The following is an 11,861-nucleotide window of genomic DNA, read 5'->3' as shown; positions in this document are numbered from 1 at the left end:
GCAAATGCGCATATGTTCATGGAAGTCACTTTTGTCAGCGAAAATATCCTGTGTACATTCTCGCAGCTTGTGGAACTCCGCGTGTTTACGCATGTCATCTATGTAGCCCCTACCCGGAGCTGTCAGGTCAGGGACCGGATATCCCGTCCCACACAGGCGACAGGAGATGAAAGGCGGATTGTCCACGGTCTTATTGCGTTCGAATAGCGCATGCCAGTCGTGGATATGACGACAAGAGTAGGTTCGACATTCTTCGTGCTGTTCAAAGGCTACTTGTATGTTTGCGAATGTACTGATGCAACCTGAACAGGTATAGGGACCAGCACTGCTCTAATTTTAGCTCAGACCCAATGCTGGGTTTTTCTATGTACTTACCATGGAATTCTCGTTGGTATGAACGGTAGTCTCAATGGCCACCACGCAGCTTTGCATATGCCGTCGATGAGATGATCAAAGACATGTGCTTGTCTCTGCGACCAAGTATCCATGATCATACCACAGAAACCGCAGATAAGAGCTGATGGCAACAAAGAGGGGTTGTCTTTTTTCCACGCCGAGAGAACGTCTTTGGGTATCGAACTCTTGCCGCCCCCTTTATCAAGATGAACTCCTTTGATATGTTGCGAGAGTTGGTCTTCTCGCACAAAAGTCCGACACTCTTCCGGCTTTTCCGCACAGCTACTGAAGTGGCATTCGACAAGGTGGCTCAAAAGAATGTCGCGTTCGCCGCAAACAAAACATCTTGGTAACCGCATGGCTATCTTTACGTCTAGACAGCAGATCCAATAGTAGGGGCAATGATGGATGGCTTCCTCGTGTCGTGCCCACGCGGAACGATTCGGGAAGGATTTGTTGCAGCTAGACCAAGTGCAAAAGTACGAGCGGGTACTTCGTAACGTAGGAACGTTCGAATTCTGTCAAAAGTATTAGATTGTTATAGCGCTGATACCCCCAAATCGTGCTTACAGGAACGATTCACTCACCTGTTTTTCATGCAAAGAGCTTCCATTTGACTGCTTGTGAGTACTTGCTAGAGTTATCTTCCGTCGATGCGCCTCGGGCGGTAATGGTGGTTGTGTCCAACGCTTACGACCACGACGAGAACCCCTTGAATCGACAGAGATATGGCTGCATGAACTTCTGACGCTGTTACGAGAACCAACTGAGCTGTTTGAGCCCGCCGTACTGAAAGCACGCATTGGAGACTGCTGCCTAGACTTTGAGATTGTGTTGCGACGTTTGGATGATTGCGCGTCAACAAGTGGTGCAAGTAGGAAATGGTCGGCTTGTAAGGCTGATTCGATGACTAAAGTAGGAACTGAGTCCTGATCTGCGGTCTGGTTCACATATCTCTCGAGTGAGGCTACGCTGGGCGCAGGGGAGCATCGATCCAAGTCCTGAAGACTATCTCGACCAACGACAGGCTCCAGCGACAGACTACGTTCGGGTCGCTCATGAAGTTCTTGACTATCCACGTTTGTATCTGCGTCGGCATTGTCTACAAAAGTATTATCAGCACCGTTCAAGATCATGAACCATCAATATCGGATGACGAGGGTCAAGTATAGTTGACTTGGTAACAAGACCATGAGCTTTCTTACCTTCTGGCATAGTCTTGCGTGCCCTTGCATTCACGAACCACCTTTTGATGACTGATACAGGCAATCCAGTCTTTCCGGATAGTAGAACCAGCTCACCATCAGTCGGATAAGCGCTATTATCGAAGTGCGCGTCCAACACAACGCGGACTTCGTTCGAAATCTTGGTCCTCTTGGATTTAGGTTTGTCAGAAGTCGAACGCTTTGCGGGCCTTTGATGATAAGCCCTTGTCGGTGGTGATTCTTCGCTGAGACCCAGTACGGTTTTGCCTGTAGGGAACAGGCAGGAACCATTTGCTGACTCAGTTTTAGTCTCCTGTTCATCTGTAGCCACTATGTTCACTCTCTCCGAAGCTCCATCCTTCAGAAGATCCGATGGACAATCCAATCGGTTTAATGACGGCATGCGGGGGGTGGGTAGCCCAGCAAGACTTAAAGTATCCAAGTCGACATCAGCATTGCAACCAGCGCTGTCGTCAAATGAGGTAACGCCTGCGTTGAATTGTGTATGCGAGCTGTTGGGACCTGGCAAAACCTCATCAACCATGAAAGCTGATAGCCATGATTCGTCGAAATCTAGTATAAAGCCTTCGTCGTATTGTGGTAGAGGTTCCTCGGTGGTGTGAAGTGTGAACCAATCGTTCAAAGCCCCTACGCCAGTCGACGCCTCCCAGCCTTGAGACATGTAGCATACGAATTCGAGATTGGAGATACTCGGATGAACAATTAAGCAGACAAACGAAGACGGAGGTGTAGGTGTGAACAGGAGGTGTGTGAGGCATGGCGTAAACTTCTCGGTCACTGTGTTAATATATGGTGAGGCTGAGAAACAAGGTGAGCGGGTTGATTTTCGAGGTTAGAAGGGGCGGAGCAGGGGGGTTGTATCTGCCCAATCGGATGAAGCGAATGCATCTACGCCTGTTATGCAAGATACCAGGGCGAAGACGACGCGACTAGTATGCAGGAGCCCATGCATTTGCATAAGACGCAATGGTGCAGCGGGTTTATAGCAAAGACGTCGAGATAGACGGTGAAGACGCTGCGGCTATGATGCGAAGATCGACAGGGCATACAGACAGGGTACCACCAAGCAAACCCCCCACTCGACGCGGGGCATCTGCCGCTATCTCTGCGCAACACCTATCGACCAATCTCACACCAGACAAAATGCCTTACAACACTCTCGCGCACCCATCGCAACATTGTGCGTTACCCCCAAGATCCTTGCCACCCACTTGAGCCACCGTCACGATGTCGACACCCTTAGAACGCGCCCTGACAGCCATCGACGCCGCCCACGCGCTCGACCCAAACAAAGTAACCATCAACAATGAAGAAATGCCATACGAACTGCACTACGCGCAGAAATGCACTTCCTACCTCGAGAAACGCGCCCCTGATGCCTCAGAACCCCTTCGCATAGCAATCCGCGCCCAACACTTTCGCCGATGGGAGGTACCACGATCCAGCTACCCAATGACACGCCCCGGCTACCACGCCTGGCGCACCTACCTCAAGAAACGACAAGCCGAACTTGTTGAGCAAATATGCCTAGATTCTGGGTACAGTAAAGAAGACAGCGAGACAGTGGGCAGTTTGATACGGAAAGAGGATTTGAAGGCCAACGAGGAGACAATGGTGTTGGAGGACGTGGCTTGCCTAGTTTTCTTGGATGACCAGTTCGAGGCGTTTGAGAAGGAACATGATGAGGATAAGATTGTAAGGATATTGCAGAAGACGTGGGGGAAGATGACGGATCAAGGGCATGAGTTGGCGTTGAAGATTCCTATGGGAGAGAGGCCTATGGAGTTAGTGAAGAAGGCGCTGGCAGGGTAACACAGTTGTGAATTTGAATATTGAATAAAGTGGTGATTTTCATCTATTATTCGTGACGTGAATTTGATCGTTTTGGGTATCGTTCTGAGCCTGTGATATATCCTCCCCTCCTCTTATGGTTGACATGTTGAAGCCTAAGCCCCACCCTCCCTCTTAGCGTACTCCTCCTCCATCGCCTCCTCGTATCGTCGCTCGGCTTCCTTCTCCTGCTCGGTTTTCTCACTGTGGGTCGCGCTCGCTAGAGCTTGCGTAGCCGCATTCTGTACGTTGTGCGCCGTCTGCGCAGCAGCTGAAGACTGCGTCGCTGGGGTGGATTGTGAGGTGGTGGAAGGCATGGGGACAGGCATTCTGGCTGTCGCTGGTTGTTGGTGAATGTGTCGTTGAGTGGTATGTTACGACGTCTGGTTTGGGAGATTGAATGATACTGAGAGTTTGCAGGTAACGATGAGAAAGGCTTGAGGAGTGCGTGGTGGCTGGTATATAGACACATAGCGTTGCGTCATTGTGGCGGTGCAGCTGTGGCTGGAACCTTCTACGACATGTGATTCGCCACTGATTATCGAGGATCAATCATCGCACGTGAAGACAGTTTGCACATAAGGAATGCACGTTCATTTCGGCAGTCCGATACGCGTAAACATGGATGGGATTGGTTTCAATTCTTTTCAGTAAGAGCTGAAGTGATGGCGTGTGTAGACACGCAAGGCCGTTAGGGATCCTCAACCTTTCCTCACGGTCATCGTATTTAGAGCTTCTTTCCCTACGAGATGCTGCGACTAGAACCTACACCATATTTCATTCAGGCGATGTATGCCGTCAAGACTACTGCAGTATCCATACAAAGGTCTCTTCATCTTAAAAGAGTCGCGTAGTTCTGGACCGTCATGCCGGCCAGTAAGTATATCAGCCCCAGTAGAGGATTTGCCATTTGATGCAAACCTTTGGCCTTCTCAGTCGAGTGCGACAGATTTAAAGAAGGCCCACATCGAAAACGGCTCATCTGGACCAAGGTCATTTGGCCTGCTTTATCTACTCTTGTTATTGCTCTCATTGGGGGCTACGTCATCTACTTTGCATTTGGTATCGATGATTCCTGCTGCAATGAACTTACATGACTTGATGATGGCTTCCACCGTCCTTACGTCACATACTCTGACTTGAGTAGAGGTTGACATTGATTTGCTCGAAAAGAAAGGTGATGGAGGTCATGGCGAAGGCCGTCATGGTTCTGGTGATCATATTCCTGGCGGCGATGGTTTTAGCGGACATGGAGGCCATGATGGTGTACGGCCTGACGGAAGCGCCTCTGCCAGACAGAAAAGCACTGGTTCAAACTTCACCGTTTCAACGTTTTTTTTCGCATTCTGGTTTGGATGGCGCTTCGTACGGTTGCGGCTGCGCTTATGAAGTCGCAATTTGTGTCGATCGGGCTACCTCACGATCGGTGCATCCTTGCCTGTCGGCATTCGAGTTTTGAGTGGTCGGTCGGAGATGGTGAATGGATAAGGTGAAGATTAGCGGATAGTCGTTTCATTTTCTTCCTTCCTAAGCTTATTTAGGATGAGACGATGTCACGCAGCATACAAATACCAGGCGATAGACAGACCGATATGACTAGACAGTGATGGGCATACTGTTTGTTGTGTTAGTGAAAGCATAGTACAGTACCCAAGATAACACAATGATATTGACAAGGCTCAGACTTGCCTTTTCTGAAAACGAATCAACGACACCACGTGCTTGAAGGTTCGCCCATCCATCAATAGATAGGACAGCCCAGAGGATATACACCGGTGTCTCAATCGCTTGCTCGGTTTGTAATCATTGCCAAAGGAGAAAGATGAAGATGACTAACCTTATTGACTTAGAACATGTGTGCCCTTCGTTTTGCCTGTCTCCATTTTGGCAGTGCGAGCGCCGAATTGGATCGCACGCTTCTTCTCCGCAGCTACTCTTTTCATGCCCAATTGCCAGGCCAGCAATCGAAGAGCGCGCTTTCCGGGCTCGAGGAACTGCATAGGATCTTCACTATCAACCACTTGCGCCAGGCCGAAATCGCACTTGGCTGTCACCGGAAGACTCAGCGCTAATGCGATGAAGTCTTCATCGAGGAACGGAAATCGAACTTCCCTACTGCTGTCGCTGATAACTCGATCGTCACGACCCAGGTTCCTTTTTCCTAGTCGACTGAAGTCAAGCTCCAGCTCTTCGATCAGGCCGGGGTATCCGTGCCGAGCAAAAGCTACTGCATGTCGTTGATACCCGCCAAAAAGCTCGTCAGCCCCCAATCCGGATAGGAGGACGTGTGCGTTGGTGGTATATGGCTCGGCGTGAGCCTTGTCTGAGAGGTGCGCTAGACCATTCCCGCGTGAGGCGAAATACAGCGCGATCGAAATGGAAAGGTCCATTTCTGTATTGTGCGGATGCATTAACGCCATGACAGTGCTACGGTGGGCTTGCGTCTCGGTGTAGGGCACGTTGACTTCGACGAAGCGCCACTCTCGCCCTGGACAGACTTCTATGAGCTCGGCGTGTGACGATCGTCCAGTGATACGGTCCGGGCAAAGCTCGTACGGACTGGTTCCTGACTCGAGATTGGAATGGATTCGAGGGTTCTCAAAAGCGACATTGAGGAGGTCGATAGATTCGCTGAGCGGTAGGAGGTCGTGACACATGCGCGCGAGGATTGTGCAGTCAAGGCCACCAGAGAAGAGGATGCCGACCTGTGCGTCCTTTGGAGCTCCCAGCGTCGCATTGCTGGTCACTGCCTCTCGTATATGCTGAGTACGCAATTTGAGCGACCTTTCCAACGATAACCTCAACTGCTCGGTCGCGTCCGTGTTCTGTGTTGCAGGCTCGATGTCTACAGTTGGATTCATAGTGGGAAATGGCAGGGTCTGAGTCTGTTAGCAGGACTCGCGCACCAGATGACCTACCTACGAAAGATAGTCCAGAGTCCTCTTTCGGGTCTGAGCGGCGGTGCGGAATCTTTGTAACTGGCAACGACTTCGACGTCGAGTCTGCGGCATCGACATCTAGGACATAGATGCCATCGGCTTCCACTTCAGTCCAGGACTCACCAGAAGCGTTATCGCAAACGCTAGACAACACAAGTGTGCCGTCTGGAGTTGACTTTTGGAGCAGCGATCGTCGTCCCAGACAGTCGCGTCCATAGTAGATGCGATTGTTAGGTGCATCGAAGAAAACAAGGGCATACGGGCCCCGCACGCCTGAAAGCAGCTGAATGACGCTTTTAATGGATGTCTCGCCTGTACTGGCGCACGCATTCAAGAGCTTAGTGAAGATAAGCTGAGAGTCATTGCCATCAATGGCATGTCCAGCAATGCTCCATGCTTCGCCATTCCAACAAAGAACGGAGCCAGTGGCGACGTCTTTGAGAGGTTGCTTGACAACGTCGTTGCCGCGTAAAGCAAGGACCGTTGACAGGAAAGTCGCGTGAAGACGCGTTGAAGATGCCTCGGGGCTGGATTCGATGACAGTTTGATGCTGCCCTGTGCTATCAGGCCCTCTGTTCTGGAGCAGTTGCTGAGTATTCGTGTCAGGCGTCACATGTCCAGCTCGGCTGAGCGAGAAGAAGATGCCGCACATGGTCGGGCTGGTGTTCGCGGTGGAGAAATGGTTTTGGCAACGGCACGTTTGCCATTGCTTGACGCGCTAGTGGGGGCCGCTCGGAGACTCGGCTTCTAGATGCCGGGAGACCATGTGGACGATGCGCAGGTGCAGGCGCAACAGACGACCACGACTGAGACAGTTGACATATATATGCCCTGCTAGAGCTATTTCGAGCTCCATAGAAGACCCATGGACACTTGATCAACCACCTATCGCCTCTCCACAATCCCCAGTCGCAGTCGGTCTATGTCTCCCCCGAACTCAACTCCGCAACACGATGCAGCCCAAGACAGCAACGCCGAAGCGAAGCTAGAGAAGGTCGATGACCAACAAGATGTGGCCACGATGAACGAGAGCGCGCCTCTATCCGGACAGGCCACAGATCCAACGGATTTGGCAGACGACACGAATACCACGACCGGCGCGGGGCAGCCAGTCGAGATGAAGGCCCAAGACGAGGGGCACGTATCGAAGGAAGGGTCGTCGGAGATGGTAGAGAAAGTGCACGAGACCCCGGAGGAGTCGAAGGCGACCCCCGCTGGTGCAGAAGTCGACCAGAGTAAAGATATGGAGGCTGTGCAGACATCGTCTACGGCGCCAATCGAGGAGCTCACCACCAAGACAGAGACTGTAGCGCTGGACCGCGCATCAACACCACCACCTGAGCTCAGCGAGAAATCGGCGGGCAAAGCACCTATACGATCACCTTCGCCTCCCCCTCCACCGCCCAAAGACGACAGATACCTCACGACGAGTAACGTACCTAGCCGAACTACTTCCCCAATGTCGCAAGAACGATCAAGTGGAAGAAATTCCGAAGACGCTGCGGCTGACGACTATGCTGCGAACCATGACGGCACAGGAGACGCTGTGGATAACTCGCGGGAGGAGATACAGAGCATCATGGATCAGTTCGAGGGGGATGGTGGGCCTGGCGAGACTGAGATCATGTCTCCCAGACTGGAGATAGCGACCCCCATGTTAGAGTCGCCTTCAACTCCCTACCCACCCCGAAGGTCAAGTCTTGTGCCGCTCGACAAGCCCTTGCCTATTCCGGCCGACGATGCGGCTTCGATGACTTCACTTCAGTCTCCACCTCCTCGCACTTCCTCTCTACACCGCGTTGGCACTGGTACCTCCTTTGCAGAACCGACCTCGCCCAGCGCACATGCTTCCAAGTACAAGCCAGCGCAGCCAGCACCAGAGCCTGAGCCAGACCTACCCTTCGACTTCCACCGCTTTCTCGAACAGCTCCGTCACCGGACCGCAGACCCTGTCGCCAAATTTTTGCGCTCTTTCCTCTTGGAATTCGGGAAGAAGCAATGGATGGTACATGAGCAAGTCAAGATTATTGGAGACTTCCTCGAATTCATCAGCAAGAAGATGGCACAATGCGAGGTATGGCGGACGGTGTCCGACGCCGAGTTCGATAACGCAAGAGAAGGCATGGAGAAACTAGTCATGAATCGGTTGTACACTCAAACATTCTCGCCCGCAATCCCACCTCCAGAGCCTGCATCACCACGCAAAGGTCGACGGAGACAAGAGCCGCCAGGACCAGGCCGAAGAGGTCAGCATCAAGAAGACGTAGAGCGAGATGAGGTCTTGGCGCAGAAGGTGCGGATATACAAATGGGTCAGTGAAGAGCACTTGGATATCAAGCCTGTAGGTGAGAAGGGCAAGAAGTTTCTACATCTGGCCCAACAAGAGCTGTTGAAGATAAAGAGCTATCGAGCACCCAGAGACAAGATAATCTGTATCTTGAACTGTTGCAAGGTCATCTTTGGATTCTTGCGGACATCAAATTCCGATCAATCTGCCGATGCCTTCGTACCGCTTCTCATCTATACGGTACTGCAAGCGAACCCCGATCATCTTGTCTCGAACGTACAATACATTCTGCGGTTCCGTAACCAGGATAAGCTTGGTGGAGAAGCAGGTTACTACATATCATCCTTAATGGGCGCCATCCAATTCATCGAAGGTCTTGACAAGACGTCTTTGACCGTGACTGATGAGGAATTCGAGAAAAACGTTGAAGCGGCCGTCTCAGCCATCGCTGAACGCCATGCAGCCGAGGAAGCCGAATCCTCGTCTTCATCTGCGTTACTACACCCTACTGCGCCTAACCATAAACGTATGCCCTCACCTCACTATCATCACATAGCGGAAAAGACGACACCATTACGGCCGGAACTCACACAAAGAAACTCGATGGAGGCAGAGACTGCAGGGCCACGACGGTCGACCAGTCTAAAGGATCGCAAGTCTGAGGCGGAGCAGCCAGAAGAAGAGAATGCCGCTGTCGCAGGCCTATTGCGCACAATACAACGGCCACTTAGCACTATTGGTCGTATCTTCTCGGACAATGATACCCACCATCCATCTGGACCTGCGATAGCCCAGAAACCGCATTTACCGCCACGCGCGTCAACGGAGTTTCCCGGTCAGGCTCCTCAGTCTAACATGAACGAGAAGCAACGACCATCGCATGAAGACGACCGACAAAGGCAGAGGTTGACGGCAGAAGATGTCGCTGCGCGACAGGCGTCAGCTGAAGCAGAGGAAGCGAGGCGCATACAACGTCAGGAACACAAGGTCGTAGTCGAGACGCTGACAGGCATGTTTCCCCAGCTGGACCGGGACGTCATCGACGACGTGGTGCGGCAGAAGGAGGGTCGGTGAGTCTTGTTCGAACGCCTCTAAATGATACCATGAAGACTAACAAACATCTAGTGTTGGTCTTGCAGTTGACGCATGTTTAGCGCTAGCGAATCCCTGATACATATATTCATAGGTTCATGGTCGAGTATTGATAGACCTCTGACCTTCTGATATGAATGGATGTTTGTATCTCAAACCATGCTATTGGTTCAACTCAGGGATAAGATAGAAAGCAATTGTACCATTGCTTTAGCTAACGTCTTAGCGCAGTGATAACAGATATCACTTTCTGCTATTCGCTTACACTACCGCCAGCTTGCAGAGTTAGGGGTAACTATAATGTTCACGCACAGGTTATGATAATATCTCCAGGACTGTCTGAGCACGCTGTCGTTGCCGTTATATTTCGAGGCCATAGCAGATGGGTCGAGATGTACTATTCAGCAAAGACCATGCTCGAAGGCAGTGACTGCCTTCTGATCCTTAGGCTATGGTGTTCTGGTCAGAGCTACCCACCTTGCATGCTCGCTTCGCCACCAACAGTACCGTAAGCTGGATGTTGACATTGTCACTGTAGGTCACTCACAAAGCGAAGAGTCTTTTGAAAAAATTAAATTAAAAGTCGTATCTCGAATCTTGACAGTCGTCTAATCCAGGGTCCAAATAATAAAGCGTCCATGCTGCTTCAACTGAAGCAGTTTAAGCATCGTAGGTTCCGTTGCCTCCAGCGCCGGCACCAGCTCCAGCACCAGCACCAGCGTTTCCTCCAGCTCCAGCACCGGCACCAGCACCGGCACCAGCGTGACCGCCGACACCAGCTCCAGCACCTCCGCTGACAGAGCCTGAGCCTCCAACACCGGCACCAGCGTGGCCACCAACACCAGCGCCACCGCCAACTGAGCCACCGACACCAGCACCGCCGCCAACTGAGCCGCCAACACCAGCTCCAGTTCCAGCGTGGCCACCTACACCGGCACCGCCACCGACAGAGCCACCGACACCAGCACCACCACCGACACCGGCACCAGCTCCTCCGTGAGCACCACCGCCGACTGAGCCGCCGACGCCAGCACCACCACCGACACCGGCACCAGCTCCTCCGTGAGCACCACCGCCGACTGAGCCGCCAACGCCAGCACCAGCGTTGCCAGATGCTCCACCTCCTACGCCGGCACCAGCACCTCCGTGAGCACCGCCAGATGCTCCGCCGTTAGCGCCACCTCCGATTCCGCCCATGAGGCCACCGAGGCCACCTAGACCTCCCTTGCCAGAGCCACCGAGACCGGGAAGACCAGCACCTCCGCTGACACCGGGAAGGTTGAGGCCTCCCTTGCCAGAGCCACCGAGTCCGGGAAGACCGGCACCTCCGCTGAGGCCGGGAAGACCAGCACCTCCGCCGACACCGGGAAGGTTGAGACCTCCCTTGCCAGAGCCACCGAGTCCGGGAAGACCGGCACCTCCGCTGAGACCGGGAAGTCCTCCCTTGGCACCGCCTGAACCGCTGAGGCCGGGGATGTCGAGGCCGCCGGAGAGACCAGGGAGCTTGCCAGAGCCGGCACCCGTGAGGCCACCGAGCATGCCGCCAAGACCTCCCTTTCCTCCTGCAGAGCCACCGAGACCGGGGAGACCGGCACCTCCGCCGAGACCAGGAAGGTTGAGGCCTCCCTTGCCAGAGCTGGGGGTCTTGTCGCCAGAAGAGCCAGAAGAGCCAGAGCCAGAGCCGTAGCTGGGGCCTGAGCTAGCGCCACCAGATCCGTAGCTAGGACCAGAGACACCGGTAGAGAGAGGAGCACTTGGCTGAGTGTAAGATCCAGTGCCGTAGTTGGGGCGAGGAAGAGCGCTGGCGATGCTGGCCAAAGCGAGAACCTGAGCAGCGTAGAACTTCATGTTGACGATTATTTGTTGGTTCGAGATTGATTAAGTAAGTTGAAAGTTGGTATCGGATGGATACGATATGTGATCGATATGGATAGTAAAGAAGGTAAGTGCTCTGCACAAACGAAAGACTTGAGACTGAAAAGTCGAGTAGAGTAGTAGCGAAAGTAAGTGTTTTTGGTTGCTGAAAGCGAGAGTGTTGAAGTAGACGAGATCGAAGCTGATGCCTTTTACTTTTTGCGCTGGGAACTGGTT

At 52.7% G+C, this 11,861-nt stretch overlaps 5 protein-coding genes across 5 annotated transcripts; 1 reads left to right on the top strand and 4 right to left on the bottom strand.

Annotated features, from left to right (window-relative positions):
* Window positions 1–769: 769 nt before the first annotated feature.
* Window positions 770–2,283, bottom strand: J4E82_002602 (uncharacterized protein; the record flags this gene model as incomplete). The annotated part of the gene is made up of 3 exons (XM_051728901.1): window positions 770–914; window positions 1,219–1,498; window positions 1,602–2,283. The coding sequence occupies 3 exons, from the start codon at window positions 2,281–2,283 to the stop codon at window positions 770–772; spliced, it is 1,107 nt and encodes a 368-aa protein (XP_051591419.1).
* Window positions 2,284–2,849: 566 nt separating this feature from the next.
* Window positions 2,850–3,434, top strand: J4E82_002601 (uncharacterized protein; the record flags this gene model as incomplete). Its single annotated transcript, XM_051728900.1, has 1 exon — window positions 2,850–3,434. The coding sequence occupies one exon, from the start codon at window positions 2,850–2,852 to the stop codon at window positions 3,432–3,434; it is 585 nt and encodes a 194-aa protein (XP_051591418.1).
* Window positions 3,435–3,568: 134 nt separating this feature from the next.
* J4E82_002600 (uncharacterized protein) lies at window positions 3,569–4,712 on the bottom strand (the record flags this gene model as incomplete). The annotated part of the gene is made up of 2 exons (XM_051728899.1): window positions 3,569–3,792; window positions 4,586–4,712. The coding sequence occupies 2 exons, from the start codon at window positions 4,710–4,712 to the stop codon at window positions 3,569–3,571; spliced, it is 351 nt and encodes a 116-aa protein (XP_051591417.1).
* Window positions 4,713–5,290: 578 nt separating this feature from the next.
* On the bottom strand, window positions 5,291–7,043 carry J4E82_002599 (uncharacterized protein; the record flags this gene model as incomplete). Its single annotated transcript, XM_051728898.1, has 2 exons — window positions 5,291–6,331; window positions 6,375–7,043. 2 exons carry the CDS (start codon window positions 7,041–7,043, stop codon window positions 5,291–5,293), a joined length of 1,710 nt encoding a protein of 569 aa, XP_051591416.1.
* Window positions 7,044–10,430: 3,387 nt separating this feature from the next.
* Window positions 10,431–11,618, bottom strand: J4E82_002598 (uncharacterized protein; the record flags this gene model as incomplete). The annotated part of the gene is made up of 1 exon (XM_051728897.1): window positions 10,431–11,618. The coding sequence occupies one exon, from the start codon at window positions 11,616–11,618 to the stop codon at window positions 10,431–10,433; it is 1,188 nt and encodes a 395-aa protein (XP_051591415.1).
* Window positions 11,619–11,861: the final 243 nt, after the last annotated feature.

This window comes from Alternaria postmessia, assembly GCF_024291825.1.
Source record: "Alternaria postmessia strain BMP 2775 chromosome Unknown scaffold_10, whole genome shotgun sequence".
Lineage (NCBI taxonomy): Eukaryota > Fungi > Ascomycota > Dothideomycetes > Pleosporales > Pleosporaceae > Alternaria > Alternaria postmessia.
Note: the sequence above shows the minus strand (reverse complement) of the source record. Positions and strands in the feature narration are given on the sequence as shown.